The sequence below is a fragment of the Chinchilla lanigera genome, unplaced genomic scaffold (assembly GCF_000276665.1).
Source record: "Chinchilla lanigera isolate Chin_1 unplaced genomic scaffold, ChiLan1.0 scaffold00004, whole genome shotgun sequence".
Taxonomy (NCBI): domain Eukaryota; kingdom Metazoa; phylum Chordata; class Mammalia; order Rodentia; family Chinchillidae; genus Chinchilla; species Chinchilla lanigera.
This window is the reverse complement of record NW_004955405.1, coordinates 11647989-11667933: the sequence shown is the minus strand read 5'-3', so window position 1 is coordinate 11667933 and position 19945 is coordinate 11647989. Positions and strand designations below refer to the sequence as shown.

General features: G+C 37.3%; 2 protein-coding genes across 2 annotated transcripts in view; both read right to left on the bottom strand.

Moving 5' to 3' along the window:
- Positions 1-3258, bottom strand: part of Tmem19 (transmembrane protein 19) — a gene marked incomplete in the record, with an annotated part of 17856 nt that extends 14598 nt beyond the window's left edge. The window contains 3 exon segments of the mRNA XM_005374319.2: positions 826-939; positions 2826-2864; positions 2977-3258. Of these exon segments, the coding sequence (XP_005374376.2) occupies positions 826-939; positions 2826-2864; positions 2977-3016 (193 nt within the window).
- Positions 2824-19945, bottom strand: Thap2 (THAP domain containing, apoptosis associated protein 2). The gene is made up of 5 exons (XM_013517628.1): positions 19865-19945; positions 13838-14033; positions 11207-11675; positions 4843-5199; positions 2824-2976 (listed from the first exon to the last, which is right to left on the bottom strand). Exons 1-3 carry the CDS (start codon positions 19933-19935, stop codon positions 11286-11288), a joined length of 657 nt encoding a protein of 218 aa, XP_013373082.1. The 5' UTR covers positions 19936-19945; the 3' UTR covers positions 2824-2976; positions 4843-5199; positions 11207-11285.

Genomic DNA, 19945 nt, shown 5'->3' with positions numbered 1-19945 from the left:
TGAGTAATTCAGTACGAAGAAGCTCTGAACCACACAAGCTGCCTTCTCGCTCTCAAGCAAGCTAGACCAATCTATGGCAGGACTCATGTGCTTGTTTTTCTGTCAGGAACATGCTTCTCTCAGACTTCTTGGCTTCTTCAGGACTCCGCTCCAAATTGCATCCTTAGAGGAAAGCACCTGGTGTTTTATCTATAAACAAATGCTTCATATCATCCACTATACGCACTTGCTATCTTAACTTTTCTCATAAACTCCATTACCCGAAAACTTTTATAGATTTTATTTACTTGCTATCTATCTGCCCTAAAGAATCAATGTCCACGAGAACCGAAATCTGGTCTTTGTTTACAGCAGTAGCTCTTGCTTCTAGTGGGGCAAACACGGAAGCGCTCAGTAAGTATTTGCCCCACTCAGTTCTGAAAAATTAATCTGCAATGCTAGGTTTGAACTGCTCTGTCTGAGATTACTAACAGCAGCTTCCAAGAGTTCTTTCCAACCGTTTCTCTAGTTTACAGATAGGAAGAATGCTTCAATATTTTTGATAGTAGAAGACTAATCACCCACCCCAAGGAGAAAAACAATCAAGGTCCTCAAAACTAACCTACTTTATATCAATGACAAAGTTAAATTTCTATGGTTTACTAAAAGTGTATGTTCCTGAAATTCTGACAAAATAGAAACGCTAAGCAGTGAGTAATTTCATCAATGTCTAAAATATATAACATTAAGATTCAGTCTTTCATACTTAGAATACAGAAAACGTTTGCTTAAATTATCTAAGCAAATACTTACATAGGTACTTTAAGATTCAAAAGAAAAACCTACCTCCTAACGCCCCACTGTGATCTAGGCTTTTCTTTTTAAAGCCATTACAGGCGATCAGAACGGGAACAACAACAGAAAACAGCCAACGCCAAGGAGAAACAGGCCGTATGTTACCTGAAAAATTGTAAAAGTTGAAGACAAATTGTGTTACGTCTACCTAGATTTGTCTCAACAGTAAGCTTTGGTAACTAAATTCTGCCTTAAAAGATTGTTATCAGTACAGAAACTGGGACGAAGTAGCAAAATAAAATGTACACATTGCGACTTGTGTATTTCAGAGGGGCAATCTCTTACTGGAGAAAGGTCGATTACATCCAAGTTTTGAGAATTATTTATAGCTACTTATGCTAATGGGTACCTTAAATATGACTATTTGGATATGTGAAACTCATCTTTGGTTGCTCAGCTTTTAAAAGAAGGCATCAAATTTCAGGGACTACACAGAACCAACCTTTTCTTAACAGGATCTAAATTACTCCTTGCCTTTCAGTGAGATTATTTCAAACAAATACCATTTTGACAAGCTATAAATCTGATTCAACAGCTAGAAATTTATTTTTCCAAAGGTGGCATCCAGCTTACCTAGGTCTTACTCTGCCAGCATACTGTTTCAAAAGAATCTGAGCGAATGTTTAAAGATTAGGAGATTTCATATAAAAATTCCAATTCTTCAGTTTAGAAGCTAGAAGCTCTGCCTGCTATGCGGCAGAAATAACTGAAGTTGAAGAGGCCACCTTCTTAATATGGTTTATGGCTTTCACATTTAAAATTCCTACCACTCCTGATAGACTCCTAACATTAAAACTGAATGATTTCCTTATGATAAAGTGAAACATGAACCACTGCTCATGTCCAAGTTTCTACCAAAAACGGGAAAATAAAAGACCAAGAGGGCAAAACAATCAACAAAAGCAGGAAATACCCTATTTTTGGATGTCAAAACTATTACCCAGGTCTAATATGCAAACGTTCCGGTAAGAACCTTCTCTCCTACTGTACATCATTATGAACAGACCTGAAGAACTTCTATATCCTGAAGAACGTTTGATTATTCATGTCTCTTCACAAAAGGACTTTGCTCTGAAGTAGCAATGATCATTTTTAAGAGCTCACTTTCTCATTTTTCTTTCCTGTGTTTTCTTTGTCATGAACTGTCCATTACTCTGTTTTTGTAGGCATCCCAAGGAAGTTTACATGTAAGTATGCCCATGCTCTGAGGCAAGTTCACAACCTTAAAGATCTGAGTTCAGAATACTCTATATTTATGCTTCAGGCTTTAAAGTGTCTTTATTTGTGTGTGCTGGGAATCAAACCTAGGACCTTGATCCTGGTAGGCAAACACTCCTCCACTGAGCTACATTACATGCCTAGTCTTGTATTTTTGTTGCTGTTGTTTTTCTTGGTACTGGAGCTTGTACTCAGGGTCTCAGCACTACATTCCAAGCCCCTTTTAAAATTTTTTCACTTTGAGACAGGGTCTCACTAAAGTGTCCAGGTTGGACCCAAATTTGCAATTCTCCTGCCTCAGTACCCCAGAGTGCTGGAGTACAGGTGTGCACCACTGAGTCCGGTTGAGTCTATTGAGTGACCAAACAGTACACAAGTCCTTAAAACTGTCCAAATGTAAACATTACACTATCTTTAATTTTTTATTAATTTGACAGGATACATAAAACTGACAAACTACACTACTAAGATTCTTACTCAAAATTGAAAGTGTCACTGAAATCACTTCAAAAAACCATGTTTTACATTGCTTATTTTTCACCAAGGTAGACAAAATAATTACCTGAAACAGACACCTTGAGGAAGGAATACTAGCATCACCACAACAAGCATTTACTAAAGACTAAAGCGTTGACGGCACTGCTTATATCACCATATAAAAAAATGAGGCCCTGGAAGTAAAGATAACCATTCACAACCATTCCAAGAATATGAGTTTTGGAACTGTTTTAAGTTCCGATTGTAGGAAAACAATTTAGAACTTTTCTACTCACCGTAATAAGTGCTAGCAGTCATTGACATAATCCAGAAAGCTAAGGAAATGCAAATGATCAAGCTCAATATTACTATATTAGTAATCATCTTTATATATATTTTGTATATATTGTCGTCAAAATCTGTCATGGAAAACAAGGATATGAGCACCTGAGGGAGAGAACAGATACGATTTCTCAAAGAGAGTCATTTAGGTGGCCGGCAAAGCACTGGTTTAGAGGCAAACATAAATGCCAACACCTTCCACCGACCGAACATAAGAAAAATCAACATAAGCCCAAACTCATTCCGGAGACGGCTGCTGAGGAGCGGTCCGATCTCACGGGCAGTGATGACCCATTTCCCGAAAAGCACGGCGCAGCGCGCGCGACGCAGAGCTCCGAGCGCCGGGCAACATCGTCCCCCGAGACCCGGAAGGCGGACGCAGCGGGCGGCCAATCAGGGCCGCTCTGGGGAGCCCCGCCCACTGCCACACGCTGCAGCTCGCACGCCCGGGCAGGTTCCCGCCCCACCGCCCCCCCTCGCCCTCGAACCTGGGCCAGGCTGGGAGCGAGCCCCAAGCAGGCGAAGACGTCGCGCGTCCGGACGGCCGCCTGCGCCGCCTCAGGGTCCGGGTCCGGCCGGGGTCGCCGGGGACCCCGATCCCTGCTCGCGCCTCCCCGCGCCCGCAGCTCACCTCGCGTGCGCACGCGCCGCAGCCCGCCCGCGTACAGCCTCGCTCACGTGAGCGTTTGAAGGCGAACCGCAGGGAGCTGCGTCGGGCGCGGGAGCTGTAGCAGCCAGGAAAGCGAAACCGACTGTGGGGTAGTAAGCAAACCACAAAATGCAGGGGAATTTAGACCCATAGGGCCATTTTAAGCGCACTACTCAAATACTTCTGAATCTATCACGTTCACAGCAAATAATGCTATTTCTTTTAGCGTGGGGTAAGGAATATAGTGTTCTGGAAATGGAATTTGGGGCCTTAGGCTATCATTTAGAACAATACTGTTTAGTCTCTGTACTGGGCCGTGGTTTGCTCAGTGTCAGACAGGAAGACATAATGCTACATCTAGTTCCTGCTTTTGAGCGCTCAGATAGCTGTGATGACAACGTTGTGGAAATACAGCAGTCTATTCCCACCCCTGTCACATTTACAGGGTGCGTTTAGCCAGTTCATTTAGAAACTAGCACGTTTCGTCAGCATTAACAATCGCAGGCTTGTGGCTAATTTCATATTTTACTTGGAATTAACTTTTTTTTACCAGCGTTAATAGTAACATAATTACATTATATTCCTGAATTTTTTTCAGTTAATTTTCCTTAATGAGAAGAGGATACAGGCCACTTCAGGCATAGTACACAACCGTTATAGCCCACTAATAGTGACTGCTTTTTCATATACATGATTTCCATTAATAGTATGCACTTTTTGAAAACTCAAGTGTTAAGCTTCAAAATCCATGCCCAAACAACTTATTTTTCCTTTAATAGAACGTTAGTTCACTAAGAACCAAATCTATGGAGTAGGACTAAATAGCCTTACAATAGCCTTTTATTATGAGGCTATATATATATATACATACAGACATATGCATCTGTCTGTTAAACTTCATTATGTATCTGGTTTTGTCTCTGTTCTCTAAACAATTGAATTACTTCACTGTGCTACCTGGCCATTATCATGTAACCGGACTTACTGAGTTGCTGGTATTAATAATAAAAGTGAATGTTCTTATGGTTTAGAGAATGACCTTATCTTTTTTCTCTTGCTTTTAGAGAAAATTAAACTTGGTTATGTTTGTTTTCGCTTCATCATGGTAACAAGGTGACCTTGTCTAATTATAGTTGGTATTTTGTAATGAAACTATGGCTCATCTATGATTGTTGGGCCATCTGTTAACACTGAGGATTGTGTCCAGTCAGTTCCTGGATGGCTAAGATGTTTTCTCATGGTTATTTGATCCAGTTGAAATTGTTTATTAAATTACAGCGTAGTAGGGGGCTAGGGCATGACAACGTGGCTGGAGCACTTACCTACAACCTATCAGTTGAGACTTTAACCACTGGTGCAGAACAGGAGCACTGGAGCCTGACACCGGATTAAACCGAGCCTTGCGCTTGGTATCTATCTTCTGATACGACAGCATGCCAAAAACGTGGTACCTGAAACCAGTCTTCTAGCACGAGATCAACTGTGACTACCTGGGTCAACCATCAAAGACACAAAAAGATGGCAGCGATTGACCTTGTGGCCACTGTCCTTTAGTTCTTGTGGTGCAGTCTGCTTGCAGGATATGTCTTCTCTTTTCCTTCAAAGCACCCTAATTGTCTTTGTTACAGACTCCTTTTCTGTGCATAGAAAACATGAGTTTGAAGCTTACTATCACAATCCTAGAACAAACAGAAAGTTCATTATTGAACTAGTAATCTTTAAACTTCACAACACAAACACGTATTTAAATTTTCTTTCTTTTTTGAGATAGGGTCTTGCTGTGTAGTGCAGGCTGGCCTTGAACTTCCTTATGTAGCCCATGCTGGCCTCAAACTGATGGCAATCCTCCTGCCTCAGCCTCCCGTGTGCTGGGGTTACAGGTGTTTGCCACAATGCCTGGCAAGTTTTCTTTCATATAGAGAAATATGGATTTCTGTATGATAGAGTTTTGGTATTTAATAATTGTAAAAATTAGCCTGAAGGGAAAACACACTGCTTACAAGGAAAATTTCAGTAGGTTTTATGTATAGTCTTTTGAAACTAAGCAAGACAGTGGCCTAAAATTTTCTAAAATCTGCTAGTACTTGAGCACCATGTACATATATGTCAGACCCTTAAGGTCCAAAAAGGGGGGGGGGGACTATGAAGAAAACCAACCAATGTGCAAACACAAGCACATGTGCACACACACACACACACAGTCTCTGTCTATAGGGACATAGAAGGTAAAAACAGAAATGCAGACAATTACATAGTAAGATGCCAACTTTATCAAAGTTATGTATAAAATATAACTAAAAGAGAAAAGCACTCATGTCACTTTGGTCTTTAGGGAAGTTGTCACATGAGTGTCCAAGCTGTAACTTGAAAGATGACAAGTTAGTCATCTTTTTTTTTTTTGGTTTTTCTCCGGTACCGGGAACCGAACTCACGACCTTGCGCTTGCCAGGCAGGCGCTTTTGCCGCTGAGCTAAATCCCCAGCCCCAAGTTAGTCATCTTTGTCAAGTGACTAAGCTAAAATGTCCTCCAAAGTCCCATGTGTTCAAAAGTGGGGGCTTTTTGGGACGATTAGGTCATGGGGCATTATTCTCACCAGTGGGTTAATTTACTGGTGAATTGCTAGCTGGCTGTGCAGCTAGGAGGTACAGCCTGGTCAGAGGACGTTGGTCACTGAGGGTGTGGTCTGAGTGCATTTCTGTCCCTGTCTCTTCCTTCCTCTTGGCTTCCTGGCTGCCATGGTGCAATCAGCCTTCCTCTGCTACGCCCTTTCATCATGCATTTCTACCTTGAAGCCAGTCAACCATGGGCAGGTTGACCCAAAACTGCCAAATTCAAACAAACAGAACCCTCTCCTCCTTTAAATTGTGGTTATCAGGTATCTTGTCTCAGCAATGGGAACATGACTGATACAAGAAATCTGGAAAGGTTTGAGGGGTAAGAAGAGCGTGGAAACAGGAAGTTCAGAGGAGGAGTTACAGTTTGGACTATTCACAAAAACAGTTAAAGTCAGAAGTCATCTGAGATAGGCACATCCTATTTCTTGACGTTAAACTCACCAATTTAGTTAAACCTTTAGAGCACAAACTGGAAAAGGCTAGGCAACTAGTTGACAAATTTGTATTAAATTCAACTCATTCTAAAAGACACTGGGGAGAGGTGAGAACATACAGGGCATAAATAAGTAAATGAAGCATTTTTTAACGATAGTCTTGTGGACAGGGACTACATCTATTAGGTTCATGCTAGCTGGCTCCATATCTCTTAGTGAGTGTCAAAATAATATTTTTAAATAAAGAACAGTATTTACTTTTAAATTTTTGGTTGAGACATTTTTTGGTTTGGTCTTGCTGTGTAGCCCAGGCTGATTTTGAACCCAAAGTCATCCTCTTACCCCAGCCTCCAGAATGCTGGGATTATAGGTGTGCGTGGTGATATAGGCTAGGCATGGTGATGCCTAGCCAAAAACAATATTTTAATCAAAAAAAATTTGTAAGAAAATAGTAATATTTTAAAATTAAAACAATGTTTTTCTAATCATATCTACAAATAAATCTACATATGAGTATCAAACTATTGTCAGACCAGACTCCTGGAAAGAGCATCTTTTAGTCCTTCATATATCTGGCCCAGATTATACAGACAGCATTTATCTGTGTAAATAAATTGTAATGTACACTTAACTGTAACACATGTTAAACTGATTCCTTCTGAGGAGTTCACATATCTTTACCTGTTTTACAATTTGCTTCAATTCAAGAAGGAATTCTACAGAAGTCTTTTTAAGGGCTCAAATTCAGGCAAGAACTTTCACAGAAATGTTTATATTTTTTAGAAATAATAGGCATAACAGTAATTTCATTGGAAAAAGGGTTTTAATAATGTACTTTAAATACATTTTTGTGAATATGTATGTGCTTAATATACATTACAAAATGTGTAATTTTAGAAAGTCTCCAGCTTCTAAATATCAAAGGAACTCCATTTCTGGTACAAAGATGAATGAACCACTGTGTACATTATACCAAAATTAAAATGTACCCGTATTCTAAAATTCAGAAATGAGACAAAACATTATAAAGTCTACCAAGAAAGATCAACAATGACCATACAGAGTATCTTTACATATATATAAAATTGTAATATTTTTGTTTTTGAGAGACGTGATTTGTTCTATATAATAACATACTTATTGAAGAGTTAGAATGTGGAAGGCAGAGAGGATTTAGAACCAGACTATATCATTATAGAACTTTCTAGTCCCACAGAAATTTTTATCTCTTGTGAAATTTGGTAGAGAATATATGTGTGAATGAAAAAATATAGATTTCTTCCTGTCTAAATCAGAAATAATACCACTTAACATACATACATTTTGTAAAAGAAAAGAGAAGGAAAGAGTACAAATTGTTTTGTAAGGCTAAGTTAAATTGTTTTAGAAACTTGTATAGGTTTTGTTATTTCGTACAAAATATCAAATTGTAAATAAACTCCAGGACTTGGCTTTGATGTAATATTTTTATAGCAGTGTTTTCCTTTTAGTAAAGGTACTATTACAAATTAGTTAAGAATTTTATAGTAAAAATGTCTTACAACTCAATACAGTATTCAAGTTAAACATCACTGTCCTCTTATCGCCTTTGGTAAGTCATTATAAGAAATCTGTTTTGTTTCAATGAAAAGCATTTGATTTTAAAAAGGTCTCAAAGTTTGTATGTTCTGAGTTTAACAGTTTACCAAAGTACTTTGCCCCTATTTCTTTTTTAGCATTTATCATATTATACACACTGTTTATTTCTCTAAAAAAGGGTATGAGCAATGTAAGGGCAGAGAGTCATCCTTATTTTTTTCTTTTCTTTTTTGGTACTATAGGTTGAACCTAGGATCTCATGTATGCTAACCATGTGCTCTACTACTGAGTTACACCCTGCAGCCCAGTACTCATCTTTATATCAAGCTCCTGCCCTTTTGCTGTTTTCTTTGCAGAGGTTAGTGGCCAGAATACACAATGAATGAACAGAAGTTGTTCACTGTGTCCAACCAACTAAGGAAAAAGTTATAATTTTGATTAGTTTTATTGTACATTGTCAGAGTACTAAGAAATCTTATCAGCAAGGTGAAAAAGATTTTTAAAAGATTCCTTCTAGGTATTCTCCGTGAATGAAGCTTGAGACAGAGTATATTAATAAAACAATTTGATGCAGGGAGGATTCAGAGCACAGTATCAGGGCAATAACAAGAAAACGACAAGAAGAAAAAAATTTAAACTTACTGAGGGGTACTTTTTTCAATGATGTCAAGTAATCAGTGAAGACTAAATAACTCTGCAAAAGCTTGTTGTATTTTGTTTTTTGTTTATATTAAGATACTAAGATACAGGATACTAGTATACAGGAACGAGGCTGCATTAATTAGTGCCTAGTATTTGAGGTAGAGGGTGAACTAGAGGAAAGTCTATATTTGGAAAATAGTTTATATTTAAATCATTATTTGTCCAATTTATTTTCAATTACAATGTAGATATAATCAGTGTGTTTGCTCATGATTATATGGAATATGAGTATATAAAGGTATTTGAAATCATACTAGAGGGGGCTGGGGATTTAGCTCAGCAGCACAGCACCTGCCTGGCAAGCGTGAGGTTATGAGTTCAATTCCTGGTACCAGAAAAAAAACCAGCCTGGGCTACAAAGTGAGCTCAGGGCCAGCCTGAACTGCACAGTGAGACCCTGTCTCAAAAAGAAAAAAAAAAAAAAAAAAAAAAGAAATCATACTAGAAAAAATGCAGTGATAACTCGGAGGAACTATATCCAATATTTAAAATAAAGATAAAATGACCTAACAAGTCATACCATCTGCAAAGGATTTCATAAATATTTGCTATAAGCATCTCATGTGAACTAAGAAACTTTTCCTACTTTTGCATTTGCTTGGGACACTCCTTACTAGAAAAAATGCTGCCAGCCCTAGTGGCCCATGCTTTTCAGGATGCACAGGCAGAAAGATTGCAAGTTCAAGACTAGCCTGGACAATTTAGTGAGACCCTGTCTCAAAATAAGTACGAGATGTAGCTCAGCAACAGAGAGCTTGCCTAGTATGTATGAGGCTATGGGTTTAATCCCCAGTACAAAAGAAAAAGTGCTAATACTGTAAAAAGATTGCTGCTAGGATCCAAGAAAATCTTGCTTAAAAGAAAAAAGAGACTATCCAAACAGTTGGCAAAAAAGGCATTATCTTTACAAGAAAGATTTATAGTAATTTAAGATTAGGTATATGCTATTTTCATACTATCACAAAGTAGGAGTAAATAACTTGATTATATTATTAACAAATTTTTACATTTACCAAAGCTTTTTGGAGGAAAGGGTTCTTATTAAACATTTGATGAAATAAGGCAAATCCTTTAATTAAAGTGACAACCATAGAAATGGTTCCAATGCTTCTATTTTATAAAATAATTAGCATTTGCATAGCTTTATCACAGACACATGTAGTTTTTATAAAGAATACATTTCATTTCCCTTACATATTAGGTTTGTTGTGTTTGACTCACTAAAGAGAGAAGGAGGGGGAGAGAGAGAGAGAGAGAAAGCTATGTGTAAGATAAATTGACTACGGTTAAAGTTAATTATGAAGATACAATGTGGTAAGTACTTCTTGATTAAATTCTTCTGTGGGTTTTTGAAGGAGGAAAATAGTTCACTATATTTATACACTACTTCTGAGATAAAGTAGTTAAAAGCAAGAAAACATGAAAGCTGACGGGTATGCCTAACAAGAAACTTGCATGTTTGCCTCTTAATGTACCAGCTTTGAAGTTGGGAATTCAGAATTCTATTATAAGAAAAACAGTAGTACAAATATATCTGTTTTATTAAAGTAAAAGCTAGATTCTAAACTCTGAATTATTTCATAACTCGTTTTCTTAAAAGCAGGGCAACATCAGCTACTAGCTTTTACTAGTCTGAGGTACTTGAGGCCTTACTTAATTTGAATGATTCAAAGGTACTTCATTATTTTCAAAACATTTTACAAGCTATTTTTAAATCTAGTATTCTTATAAGGGAGACCATGATAAGCTTACTTTTAACGGTAAAAGACATATAGAAAGTTTAAATAACTTTGCCTGTACCTCAGGCTTTGTTCTCTAAATTTTCAAACCATAATGCCAAAAAAACAAAATTCAGGAGTTTTAAGGTCACAGTTATTTTAGTGTGAATAATTAGTATCTGGCATCTTATTCAGAATGTAATACCCCAACTTTGGCAGAGGAAAAACTTCTTTAAAAATATAAACATAGTATGTCTGATATGGTGTTCTTTAAGAGTAGTTTATCATTATTTTTGTCCTTTTGAGACAGTTTCACTATGCAGTTCAGACGGCCCTGAACTCACTGTGTAGCCCAGGTTGGTCTTGAACTTGCAGCAATCCTCCTGCCTCAGCCTCCTGAGTGCTGAGATTACAGGCATGCTTTAACAGTAGTTTAAAAAGGCAAAAAGAAAAACCTTGCAAACATACAACTTCCTAGCAAAATTTCTAAGTACTGTATATTCTCATGTAAGGCACTTCCATTCATTCTCAAATCACAGTTTCATAAAGTTTTTTTGTAGTCATCTTCATAAATAATATAGTAATAAGGTTACTTATTAAATATTCAATTTTGGCATAATTGCCATAACTATCTTTACCTCTGAAAAGAATGGTGGATGGGCACTGAGTTCTGTGCAAGATACACTTAAGAGAAGGTACTCTTGATTTCTTTTAGATTTAGAGAATTGGTAATGTTTTATCTTGCTGATGTTGCTCAAGAATCTTGAAATCTTCCAAAGGAAGACTGCGTAAGGCAGTTGGTAAAATGTGTTCCGATGTGCCCTTAGGTAATACGTTATTTGCTTCTAAATTTCTCATCAAGTATGTAGCTTTGATCCATCTTCGAGTTGCTCTACGTTCTTTTTGTAGGCAAATTTTCATTTTTCTTCTTAAGCTTGCTATTTCTTTTTCCAGTTTAATTATCCTCTTTTTTGCTTCCATAGGATTTCTAAAGGCATAACTGTGTTCAAGCAGTACTTGTTGACTACTAATGTTTGATTTTAAATTAGATGGTCCAGCTGGAGAGCAATTCTTGTTTTTCTTTAAAAGATTCCTTGACTTTAGTTCCTGAGCCAAATAAAATTAGAGTTGAACGTAAGTTATAGAATATCAAAAGTAAATCCTGTGCAGTTCTGGATAACAGAGTACTTAACTGTGCTTTCAAGAACTGATTTTAAAGTCTGATGGGAAGCAACAGTGGACTATCTTCTGGATTAAATTTCTCATTGGTTGAATGAACTCTGGTCACCTATTGCCTTTTGACCTTTCTCTCCAGAGATACTTACACACTGATTTGCAAATAACTGACTTCCAAAGCATCTTCCAAGTTACTGAGTATGACTCTATGGACACCTTAGAAATCCTTTGAAATTTCTTTATTAATTTCTTGCAATTTAGAATGTATTTATACATGTTGTTTCTCTATTGATTTTAATCTTAAACATTCTCTCAATATGATGACTATTTCAGGTGTGGAGACTACTGAAATAAAAATTGAAGGATGCAGAGAAACTATTTCAAGGTACAAGCTTTTAAACAGATTAACCTGTTGTTTAAAATTACATCTTCAAAAGGATTTAAAATCTGGCCAGGAACTTTTTGTCCAAATCAGAAACCTGAAGAACTCTTTTATTATACTCCCAAGAACATTAACCCATTGGATATAATATAGTTTCCAGACTATATCATATCTTCCTAGCACTGTTTTAGTGAAACATATACTATGAATGGATTTCTGGGGAAATGGTGAAGATGACAGACAAGTATGTTTCCTGTCCTCATGAAACCTACAGCTGGTCCCTCAGCACAGGGCACTGCCCAGAACTCTTTTGCTCTTTGTGTCCCCAGCACTAGATTCTGGCATAATGTAAAATTTAGTAAGCATTTACTGGATAAATAGAATGTCAGAAGTAAGGTACATTTCAAATTCAGTAAACAGCTGAATACATGCTATGTTTGAGGAGCTGACATGTTGAAGATTCAGAAATGAAAAGTTCTTGTCTTTGTGTCTATTTACAAATTTAAGTGTCACAAATAATTCAGAAAACGCAGTGGGTTTTTTTTTTTTTTTTCCTTCCTGAGGGAAAGTTATCTGTCCTTTTTTTGTTGTTTGTTTTGTTTCTTTGAGACAGGGTCTCACTGTGTAGCCCAGGCTGGCCTCAAACTCAAGGTGATTCTCCTGACTCAGCCTCCCACATGCTGGGATTACAAGCGTGCACCATCATGTCCAGCGATGTTTGTCCTTTTTAAAGCTAAATCCTCTGTGTCCATTCTATCCTTTTCTTCTGGTGACTCTATCTCAACTTTCGCTCCCTGATCAGATCTTTCCTAACTACACGAAATGTACTTTTTCTCCTTTAAAAAAAATCACTTGTTAACATTTGATAATTTTTCACTTTTTAGCTCACTGACTTTTGTTCTTACCTTCAGCTACAGTTCTCTGCAAGGTCAGAAAACTTCTCCAAACTTTCAAATTCTCAAACCCAGACTGAATGAATGCTTGAGCTTTATTAAATTTTCTCAACACTACTTTACTCTAAACTTATATCCTTATATCCTGTCATTTAGTATGTTGCTCTTAAAGCACTTAGCACATTATTTATAGATCATCCTAAAATCAGAGTGATGCTGGAGATTTCATTACTAATATTATTTAAGCTTTACAAGCGGTATATTTATTGATAACAATTGGTAATAGTGTAAAAATTTCAATGCAGGTTAATTGTTCCTTATGCATAGGACCTGCATGGTTCAAATTTTCAAGGTTTTTGGATTTTGGAATATTTATATAGCATTTACTAGTTGAACATCTTAATTTTAAAAATTCCTATCAGGGAAGCTCAATCTATCCAATAAAACAATTCAGATTGGGGAAAGAATACTGGAGTCAGCACACCTAAGTTCTAATTGTAGATTCCACATTTAATACCAAAGAGGAAGGTCTTTTGGGATGGAGAAGATAGGGGAATGGGGAAAGGAAAGGGAAGCAATAAAGATTAGGATGTTCTATGTGTAAGTACCAACGCCTCACAATGAACGTAATTATTACTTGAATATCACAAACATATACTAGCAACAACAACAAAAACCTAAAAAACAAAAAACTAGAGGAAGGTATGTAACTATTGAACATATCACTATATATGAATAGCAACATAGTCTGCTCTTTAATATGAACAGAAAGGAAAGCTGCTAAAAATGGCTTTAAAAAAAATAACATTATTACCTACCATAGACTTTATATGGGTACAAAAATCAAAAATGGTTGGAACAGCATCCATTTTAAGTCGTCGGGTTTGTCCTGTTAGGTCAAAACAGGAGGCTTCAAAGTGCTTTGAACAAAGAAAAGTGTGTTTTCCTGGCACAAAATTTTTGCGCCTAACCAGGCGAACCCATTCTTTTCTTCTTTTAGGATCCAAGGGAAACCTTAAACAAATAAAAAAAATGGCAACTCAAATTCCAACTATCATACCTTGACTAAATGTAAATGATTAAAGAAATTTTAAACTATCTCTCATTTACATAAAAAATCAAAACTCACAGTATCCAGATACTGGACTAGAAACCAATTCATGCTAATTTTTGTAAGTTGTGAAAAAATTTGTAAAAAACTGATTTGAGTATCTTCATTCTTCAGAGATTTTAAGAGACATTTCTTCCCAACTCAGTCCTTAATATGAGCAGTCAAATAACTCTGACCAAAGTGGGTCCGGTGGTACAAGCCTATAATCCCAGCACTCTGGGAACACCCACCTGAAGCCTCAAAAGCTGTTTGGCTTTATCCTCTATACATGGGTTTTTGAAAAATACAGTGAATGTTAAATTTAAAAAATGTATTACAGTAAAAGACATGTTGCCATGACTCCCCCTCAAAGTACTCCTTGCTCACTTGGAACACAGTTATCACACTCTTCTTGCCACTTTCTGAAGCAGTTCTAGAAGTCCTCTTTTGAGTGTGTTTATGAGGGGTGATGAAAAACACTGTGAATGCTACTGCCAAAGGCCATCAAATGGTAAGGCAGACTTGTAAAAACATTATGGCCTGCCCTCATGCACCTTGTTCCCTGGATCTGGCATTGTTTGACTTTTGGTTCTTCTCCAAAGTCAGCATGACCAATAAATATTTTGTATTGTTTCAGGACATCAAGGCAGCTGTGACTACAAATAAAAGATACGTCACAAAAGAAGATTCCCAGAACTGCTTAGAAAGTGGCAAAAATGATGGAATGTGTGTCTGACATGCATGCATGTGTATGAGGGAAAGATTTTAAGGAGGATTAGTGGAAATCTGTCTTTAACAATTTAAAAAAATTTTTCTTTTGAGACAGAGTCTCACTATGTGGTTCAGGCTCGGCTTGAACTCACTATGCAGGCTGGCCTCGAATTTAGGGCTATCCCCCTGCCTCAGCCTCTTGAGTACAAGGACTACAGACGTGCCACCACGCCTGGCTAAAATTTAAACACATTTCTTGATCACACCTCATACTAGGTTTGCTCATATTGCCAGTGATGAAAGCAGAGAGAAAAGCCCAAATACAGTATACAATAAATACATCCATCATGTCTCCAGCTCCCCCAATTCCAACACACCTTGAAGACACTAGTATTGGTATGTCACTCTGTGCACTTTGTTTTTGTATCTATTTCACTGGAAAACAGAAATTTTCTGAAGAACTTACTCTGTCTAGCTCTCATTTCTTAATGATAATCTATTCTCATTTCATAGATCTCTGTTCTATTATTAATAGTTTGGGGATGTTTCTTAAAGCCTAAACTAAAAATCGAACCTTAAACACATTTCTTCTTCTTGGGGCCTCAGTGAAAACTTAGAACAAATAAATATCATTGCTGTAGTACCATTTCTTCAGATACAGAACAACTCTTTCAAATACTGTTTTTCACTGGTTGCTTACTTCAGTGGTAGGAATCAAACCCAGGGCCCCTGTGCATCTGAGACAAGTGCTCTGTGGCTAATTTATATCCGCCACCTAATTCTTTTATTAAAGCTCTATTTTAAACTTGCTCCTTTATTATGAAACCAATGTCTTGAATGTAACTTTAACTTGACCAAATCCTACTTGCTTCAAGACTATTTAGGAATCGCACCTAAGGAAGGTTTTCATGATCACAAGGTAAGAGTTACATGTTTGCTACGTTATATAGTAGTAAGACCAGTATATCATAATTATTTTTCTACATTACCCCCTACCCCATTAGACTGTAAGTTTCCCCAGGTTATGGGCTGTTTTTCACTGCTTTTTCTTGGGTCATCATAGCTATGTACCACAGTAGCTGTAAGGACTCAAACTTTTCTGAGTGGATTAATGAATAAATGAACTAATGGGATTAATTTGGCATTCTTAAATAATCTTTGTAATGAAAAGATTATTTTACATTTGATATTTGTATGTTTTTATACAGCTTTAATCTCAGTCATGTTTTCTCTTTGTTGCTTGGATTTCACAATACATATAGAGGGTGAAAGATAGCCCATCAGCTATATTTATGTAATAAGAAATCATAAATATTTTAAAATTTGGTGGTAACAGATGGACATGTTCTTGTCTACACAATAGAACCAGGCTGTCATAACATTAGATGTTTTGGACATCACTCAGTAGTCTGAATGAGGTTATTTTCTTTACATCAATAACTGAATGTCTCATGTTTCAGGTCTGCCCTAGGCACTGAAGACATGGTGATAAACAACAGACATATGCACTCTGAGCATACACTGCAATTGGGAAGGCAGAGGACTGAACAGTTTAGTGTAGTGGATGACAGGGTGGCTGAGAACATCATTTCTGGACAAATAAGGACTCCAATCCTAGCTTCTTTCAGTATGAGCTGGGAGACTGTGAGCAAATTATTTAACATTTTTGGTTCTCCTCTTTATCATCTGTAAAGTGAGTTAAGAATGGTTCTAAGGATTAAATGAGCAAAATGTATGTGCTTAGCCAAGTACATAGTACTGTACATGGTGAATACTAAGTAAAGACTATTTGTTGTTATTATTATTATTATTTTTTTTTTTTGGTTTTTCTCCGGTACCGGGAACCGAACTCACGACCTTGCGCTTGCCAGGCAGGCGCTTTGCCGCTGAGCTAAATCCCCAGCCCCTATTTGTTGTTATTATAAAAGTGATTACTGCATCATGAGTATTATAAAAGGCTAAGTACAGGGGCCAACTGGAATCATAAAACAGAAAGGTCTGATCTATTTGAGAGTTTTAAGAGTAAAAATTAGCTAGGGAAGGTAAGTGGGAGTAGAATATCTTGGGGACAAGGAAGAGTGTTATGACATGATATGATGCTGGAGGGTTATCCAAAATAGCATTGGTAAGCCATTAAGAGGTTGAACTGTAAAAGCAGACTGTTAGCAGAAAATACTTGAACTGGTTGTTGAAGACAATTATATTAAAGATTATATAAACTCGCAATTAAAACCAAAAGTAGTAAGTACTACAAACCCTAACTTCCTAATTATTTTGTGTTATTTTCATAGTGTTATTTATGTCTGTTTTATATGTATGGTAGAAATACTGTAGAATAGTGTTGTGGTATCATACATCTCTTCTTGATTCAGTAATGTCATACTGATGGCGTCAAACCAACTTTGGTGGGAGTATTTATATTATGGAAATTAGGCAAACACTACACAGAAGGCCTCTCCCTCTAGTGAGGCAGCTGTTAAACATTTAGCTATACACCACTGATTAGACTGATTAACAATGCATGAATGAAAGCAGTAAACCAGTTAAGAGGGTGGTAAAAAGTCAAGGTAGGATGACTTTCAAGTTTTCGGGTAGATGGTGTTTCCATTTATTGAGAAAAAGAATACAGAAAGTGGGGTATGTTTGTGGGAAGGGCAGTTTACTACAGATATTGAATCTCTAGGACCAGCAGGGGTCCAGATAAATAGCAGACACTGATCTATAAGTCTGGTACTCATTAGGGATATGGACTAGAGACTGATTTGGAAAGCAGCAACATGTCAATATTAATTGGGACCATGAGGGTTGCTAAGAGTGTGAAGACAGGTTTGGAGGTGGAGAGATGCGCTAGCAGCAGAGATTTTTTAAAAATCACAAAATTAGTATCAAGAAATTACCTCAGCGGCACAGCGCCTGCCTGGCAAGCGCCAGGTTGTGAATTTGATTCCCGGTACCGGGGGTGGGGGAGGGTGTGGAATCCAAAGTTGAGAGTATTTCTTCTTTTTTCTCCCCAGAGTTTGAACCCAGAGCCTCACACATCCTAGGTAAGCCCTTTACCACTGAGCTACATCCCCAACCCTGCTGCTTTTTTAGACAAAATCTTCACTATGTTGCCCAGGCTGTCCTTGAACTTGCAATCCTCATGCCTTAGCCTCCTGAATAGCTTGGATTACCACCATGCACCAACACACATGGCTAAAAGAAGAGCATATTTCAAGGAGGAAATGAACACACACCACGAAAAATGAATGTAAAGAAACACAGGTCATGTGAACAAGGGCAGTATCAGATTATTAGAGACTTAAGACTTGAGGGGGCTAGGAAGTAAGAAAAGTGGAGGCAGTAAATTCAGGTAATATAATTTGTACATGGGGATAAAATGTCAACGAATGTTTGAGAGGGACAGAAGTTAGCGAAATTGTGAAGTTCAAACGATTTGCACATAGTACAGCTTCCTATTTTTTTTTTTATTAATTATACCCCAGTCAAGCACTCATTGTGCTAGCAACTAAGTGGTAGTATTTTGCTCAGATGACATTGTAGTAGGATTTTCCTGTGAAAGAAATAGCGAGTAAATTAACATTTTACAATAAACTCCTTTCTCATCAAATTCACTCTGATGATGCTTGACTAGCACTTTAAGTACTGCTCTAATTCTTCACATTGCAGCCAGTGTACTTTAAAATATGCAAATCTAATTATGCCATTATCCTTTTTAAGCCTTCCCTGGCTTCTCAAGTACTCTTAGAATAAAACAGAAAATACGTAAGTAGCATAGAGGACAAAATCTATGTCATCCTCTGCTCTCATATGAAATGTCACATCCTTTGAGAAGTATCTCTTTTTTTTTTTTTACTTTCCAAGACTAGAGGAGGTCTCTCAGAAGGTCTTTTCCGGAGCACTGAACTGTAACTATTTGTACCTCTCCTCCATTCAACTCTAAACTTCAGGAAGATAAGAACTTATGGATCCTTAGCACAATGTTGGACAATTAGGAACTCCATATATATTAAATAGATGAATGAATAAAGCACCACATTTGCAAGAAGTAGTTAAAAAAACAACCATCACAGAATTATTTTTAAGGGACAGCTTTTAATAAGGGGGTACATTTAGTAATGGTGAGGTAGGGAAAGGTCAATGATATAATTTCCTATAGTCTAATATCACATAAATTGTAAGGTATATACAGTCAGAACTGGCTGGGTGTGGTGGTGCACACCTGTAATGTCACCACTTGGGAGGCTGAGGGAGGGCAATTACTGAAAGATGGAGGCCAGCCTGGGCTACACAGAGAAAAAGAAAAAAAATCAGAACTATTAGCACTTAACTTTTTAATATTTCTTTTCTTCAAGCAGGTAGCAGGCACCTGAAGAGAAGGCGAACATTTATCAAAGTACCTATTATATTCCAGGCAGTGTTCAAAATGCTTTCAAGAGCTTTGATTTGATAGAACTAAACAATTTCGATGGCTCTTCCAGCAAACGAAGGAAAAGCAAGAACTACACTCTTTTGATTACTCTGTTCGAGAAAAGAAAACATCTTTTGCACGTTCATTAACATCGCTGAATTTCACGGCTATCCGTGATGATGACTCAGTTCCTCAGCAGTTACAATTAGAAACCTAAACCCTTCCTATGTCAATTCCCCTAGTGATATTTCCAAATATTAATGGGCACGTGGAAAGCTTTTAAGCTGATCGTTGACTTGAAGGGGAAAAGATCTTTCGGTCTTTGTGGCGTCATTCGTAACAAAACATGGTCTAATACTTAGGAGAAGAGTAGAAAATTACAAGTATCTTCCTCTTTTTCCCTAAAGAGTCGTCACTGTACAGCATTCGATTTCTTAAAAAAAAAAAAAGTACACTTTCCGCGAAAGGAAAGAAAAAAAAAAACAGACAGACTTGAGAAACACACATAAAGGACAAAAATAATTCTCTCACGCTACCTGGGAAAGTTAGTAAGACCTGTAGAACAGTCCCGTTCCTTCAATAACCGAAACCCGGGCTGGTAGCTCCCGCGCGCCCACTCCCTTCCCACATTACCTGTGGAAGCTGATGTTTATGTGCTTGTTGTAGGTAGTAGCACAGCCCGCTGCAGCGCAATTGGTCGGCATTTCCCTTGCC

Coding starts and splice junctions, on each gene's coding strand:
- Thap2 (XM_013517628.1), bottom strand. CDS start 19,935: ATGCCGACCAATTGCGCTGCAGCGGGCTGTGCTACTACCTACAACAAG. Junction 14,034..19,864: donor ATAAACATCAGCTTCCACAG/GTAATGTGGGAA, acceptor TATTTGTTTAAG/GTTTCCCTTGGATCCTAAAA. Junction 11,676..13,837: donor GTACCCATATAAAGTCTATG/GTAGGTAATAAT, acceptor TATTTGGCTCAG/GAACTAAAGTCAAGGAATCT.